At 41.2% G+C, this 5,352-nt stretch overlaps 1 protein-coding gene across 1 annotated transcript; it reads right to left on the bottom strand.

The window, feature by feature from the left end:
- Positions 1-454: 454 nt before the first annotated feature.
- Positions 455-4,820, bottom strand: LOC106002228 (dedicator of cytokinesis protein 9-like; the record flags this gene model as incomplete). Its single annotated transcript, XM_013037141.1, has 2 exons — positions 4,628-4,820; positions 455-555 (listed from the first exon to the last, which is right to left on the bottom strand). Coding segments are annotated over exons 1-2 (251 nt in total), but the record flags the coding sequence as incomplete, so codon positions are not given.
- Positions 4,821-5,352: the final 532 nt, after the last annotated feature.

Genomic DNA, 5,352 nt, shown 5'->3' with positions numbered 1-5,352 from the left:
TGCAGGAAACAAAGGATGAGTCTTAACAGCACTTCTTTTCTGAGTAAGTAACAGAGCTAGAGTTAAAACCTTCAATACCATCAAGGCTCCATAGATAAAGACCTGGGTCCCCTAGTTGGCATTATGAAAGGTGGTGGAGTCTTTAGAAGGTGGGGCCTAGCAGGGGTTGTCTAGGTCATCCCCTAGGTGAAAAACCTTGGAACTCATGAATTCCTCACCTTTTTGCTTCCTGTCACAAGCTAAGTGATTCTGCTCTGCCAAATAATCCTACCTTTCCACAGGCCTAAAACCAATGGGGCTAGTTGATCACACATTGCAATCTCCAAATTTCCAAAACTTGAGTCAAAAATAAACATTTTTTTCTTTATAAGTCAATTATCTCAACGATCTGTCAGAGTAACAGAAAGCTGACTAACACACAAAGAATGTGAAGAGACATTTCAGTGTGCTTTACCTGAAAACTTCCTTTAGCAACTTCACTTTATTGTCAGGATATCTTTTCGTGTTTGTATCATCTAAGAAGGCTCGAGCATATGCTAGTGGACCAGCATTGACCTAGATAAAGAGTAAAGATTTTAAGTTAGAGAGAATTGATCAGTATTGTTTAGTTTCAGTTGGTCTGTGCTAAAAACACTGTTTGTGTGAGTTAGTCATAAACCTTATCTTCCAGGAGCTTAAAAGCCCAGTGGAAAGTATAAATTGTGATCTGTCCCTGATCCCATCATCCCTGAGGCCATCCTCAGGGTAGCTGTGATGAAGGTGTGTGTGTGTGTGTGTGTGTGTGTGAGCTGTGATGAAGGTGTGTGTGTGTGTGTGTGTGTGTGTGTGTGTGTGTGTGCGCACGCGCCAGTCTTGGGATTTGAACTCTGGGCAGTGTCCCAGAGTTCTTTTGTTCAATGTTAGTACTCCATCACTTGTGCCACAGCTCCACTTCCAGCTTTTTTCTATGATTAGCTGGAGATAAGAGTCTTACTGGGCTGGCTTCAAACCATGCTCCTCAGATCTCAGACTCCTGAGTGTCTAGGTTTACAGGTATGAACCACTGGTGCCTGCTGAAGTTTTGTTTTTGTTTTTTAATATATAAGAAGAAACTGTTAATGTTAGGGAACTTGACCTGATCAAGCTTGGCCATGCAATACACAAACACCAAGTCTTCCAAATCTGTATGTCAAGGACTCTTACTACCAGGGTTTTAGTCCATGAAACTTGTGTTATGAGACATGTGATTATCAGATCCACCAGATAAATTTAGTGAAAAGTGGAAAAATATGGTTACATCCAGTTTTAAATATATAACAGTTGGCTAGGCATGATAGTGAGCTACTAGAGAGGCAAGGTTGGGAAAAATCAGGATTCAAGGCTAGCCTGAGCAAAAAGTTAGTGAAATCCAATTAATCTCAACCAGTACTTGAGTGTGGTGGTTCTCATCTGTAATCTTAGATATGTGGTAGGCATAACTAGAAGGATAGTGATGTAAGGCTGACCTTGACCAAAAGCACAGGACTATCTAAAGAAGAACTAAAGCAAAATATGGAAGGGAGCATTACTTAAGTAGCACAGCATCTGTCTGGCAAGTTGGAGGCCCTGATTTCAAACCCCAGTACATGAAATGACAACAAGAATAATAACTACCACCCAAATCCCCCTAACGGTTCAGCTTGCTGAACTGGGTATACAGCTAATTTGCTATTTTCAGATGAAGTAATTATTTGAGTTGTGCTGGTATCAAAGATTAACAATGTGAATGAACTAAATGTACATCTCTTTTTCAATTAGCTAAGAAGAATTTTCTGAAGTTGGTAAGTCAGGAAATATAGGAACAAGGAAAGAAAAAGGGCTGGATATGATGGGATGGGAAGGACTGTGAGAGCTTGAGCAAGGACTAGTCTGTGCTCAAAGTATTTTTCCTAGCGTTCTGTTGAGCCTGGAAAGCAAGGAGAGCAGTCTATATAATGGTCTGATCCATGGGATGCAGGACTTGTGTAGACAGGCAAGTAGAAGCCACAATGGTTAGAGATGAGACCTGAGACAGGAAACCAGTGTACTTCCTATGATGGCCCAGTATAGAGGACCAGACTCAGCATTAGTCAAGGCATGTGTGGAAACCAGGTTAACATGAAGATACCACAAAGATCAACTATGTAGAATGATACAAGTAGTCATTTAAAAAAGATATAAAGAGGGGCTGGGAAGGTAGCTCAGTGGTAGAGCGCTTGCCTTGCATGCCTGAGGCCCTGGGTTTGATTCCTCAGCACCACATAAGAAAAAAGCCAGAAGTGGCGCTGTGGCTCAAATGGTAGAGCGCTAGCCTTGAGCTGAAGAGCTGAGGGACAGCGTCCAGGCCCAGAGTTCAGGCCTCACGACCGGACCCCCCCCCCAAAAAAAAAAGATATAAAGAGGACCTGGGCGCCAGTGGTTCACGCCTGTAATCCTAGCTACTCAGGAGGCTGAGATCTAAGGATCGAGGTTCAAAGCCAGCAGGGCAGGAAAGTCCGTGAGACTCTTATCTCCAACAAAAACCACTAGAAAACTGGAAGTGACATTGTGGCTCAAGCGGTACAGCGCTCGCCTTGAGCTGAAGAGTGCAGGGACAGTGCCAAAGCCCAGAGTTTAAGCCCCACAACCGACCCCCCCCCAAAAAAAGCAGAAGAACTACGGAAGACCTAATATAACAAGACTGTGGGACACAGTGTCCAAAGCCATGTAGCTAGTTCTGCCCCGAAGAACAACACCTTGGTGAGCCTTTTGTGAAAAAGTTACAGAAACACACAAACAAGGTGACAATTTCCTCTGATCTCAGCCTTGTCATTACTTGTATGGGCACAAGTAGAAGCTTAATCTCTTAACATGAAACTCTTGTGTCCTATACAATGATTGGGTATTTTATAAAACTTGTAGGTCACTGTGAAATGGAAGGATGTTTGCCTTTTAAAACTCAACCTGTCAGGTCCTGCCCTTTGCTGGCCTTTTGATAGAGGTTGAATGATCCCCTACTGTTTTTAACTACAGAAATCTATGGTCTCTGGTCCTGTTGTATAATAATTTCCTGGGAAATTTATATTCATTTGTTGAACTATTATAGCACATCATCTTTCAGGATATAAGGGAGGTGACTAGAAATATCTGTAACTACTTCTGTGGTCCATGACATTTAGAAACTATCTCGGCAACATCTCATGGTGTTTTCAGTGTAGATCTGATGAAACACTGACAAAAACTGATTTCTGAAAATTACCTCTAAATCCTGAATCTATATAGCATATAATCTCCACAAATATACTCTACTTAAAAAATAAGATACAGGGATATATAGACCAACAAATATGTACTTTAATTACTTATATACACTTAAAACTGTATAAGATATATAAAATGACATTTTTGGCTTTTTCAGTGCGAGGGACAAAACCACTTGTATATGTCAAGCAAGTGCCCTTCTACTGAGCTACATTTCCAGCTCTCCTATAAAGATGACTTTGTAAAATCCTTTTATTGAGGTATAATATACAAGCGCCCATATTTAATAATTTGGTGAGTTTTCACTGACTGAATGCATTTGTTAATCAGTATGTAGATAAAGTTGATCTTTTCAATAGATGGCTCCTAGGATTTGGGGTGGTGCTATGAAAAAAATGTATCTTGGCCCTTACTCTATGTCACAAACAAAATCAGTCCCACATGGATTATAGATCTGTGAAGGATGGAGCAGGCAAAACATTGGCCATCTTTGAAATTTTTGAGTAGGTACGTATTTCTCTAAATGATACAAAAAATGCTACCAGTAAAGGAAAATTGATAGATCAGCCTATGCTAAAGCAAGTTACTCTTTTTTGGATGTACTGAAATTTGAACTCAGGACCTTGTACATTCTAGTCAGGTGTGCGCTACCACTGAACCACCTTCAGCCCTTTTATGTACTGGTTGTTTTGAGTTAGGGTCTCACTCCTCACCAGCTGTGTGCCTGGACGTGGATCTATTTTATGCTTCCAGTTTCAGCTGGATAACAAGTGCACATTACCATGTAGAATCATGATTCAATGTAGGATGACCTGGAACCATAATCTTCCCAGTCTCTGCCTCCCACATAGCTAGGATGGCAGGTACATTAGTGTGCTCAGATACTGGCTAAGAAGAGGTCTTCTGGATTGTTCTGTTCAGGTTGGTACTGAATTGCAACTTTCTTCATCTCAGCCTCCCATGCAGGTAGGATTATAGGCATGATTTTTAGTCAAAATATCACTAAGCGTGAAACGTAGTTTTTCAGATACAATTATCATAGAAAGAAATAGTCAATAATTTTACTGGAAAACCTACTAGTATTTACTGTTCCTATTTTTAGAATACCTTACTTTTCAGGCCCTTCAACTAGGCCCCTATGGTGAACAATTTCCAGCAGAGAGCTTCAGCAGAGAGCTTAGTGACAGTGACATATCAAAGGTCAACAGCCCACAAGAGTGGGGTGGGATGGTAGGTAAAGTTCTGGTTGATATCAGGAGAAGCTACAAAGATGCTAGGCAAGGAAATGTGGATTAACTGGCAAACCAGGAAGTCACATGGTACCCTTGCTGAATGAAGGTCTTGGAAGCTTCAGGGGGCAAGGGAGGCTTTAACCCTGCCTTTTACTCACCTGAACACTCACACTGCCTTGGAGTTTGAGCTGGAGTTTGATCATGTCTACTTCTGCCGAGGAGCACAGCTGCCGTAGCTCGGCCACCTTCTTACTCATCTCATCGATGGCCACTTCGATGGGGTTCAGGTCAGTATGATGCTGATACATGACTGGGATCCGTTTCTTCACATAAGGGAAACAGTGTATGGCTGCCAGGGAGCAAGGGTCAGAATTATCCCATATCTTGCATAATCTTTATTTACTATTGCTGAGCTGCAATGAAAATGACTATTCCCTTCTTATAATTAAGGGACCCAAAGTTGCCAAAGTCACATGCTAGTGCTTTGTGGAACTGGAAAGGATGTCATGTATATTTAATGCCAGGTTGTATCATAAAGTTAAGAGGGACGGGTCCTTGTTATTCATTTAGCATGAAAAATGTGTCTTTGAATAAAATCATTTTGTCATTCCTTGCTCAATTTTCTTATCCATCAATGTCCTGCCTTCCTTGGAAGTTATGAAATATGAATGAGTTAGCACATACAAGATAGCCTTGAAAACAAAAATGCCTCAACAATTTTGAGACACTGCATAGGTTAATTGCAGAAAATTGTTCCATAAAAATGTCTTCAAAATTATTTTTCTTGGGGCTGGGAAGGTGGCTCAGTGATAGAGTGCTTGCCTTGCATGCATGAGGCCCTGGGTTTGATTCCTCAGCACCACATAAGCAAAAAGAAAAAAGC

The sequence above is a fragment of the Dipodomys ordii genome, unplaced genomic scaffold (assembly GCF_000151885.1).
Source record: "Dipodomys ordii isolate 6190 unplaced genomic scaffold, Dord_2.0 Scaffold5200, whole genome shotgun sequence".
Lineage (NCBI taxonomy): Eukaryota > Metazoa > Chordata > Mammalia > Rodentia > Heteromyidae > Dipodomys > Dipodomys ordii.
This window is presented reverse-complemented; position numbering and strand designations above follow the sequence as displayed.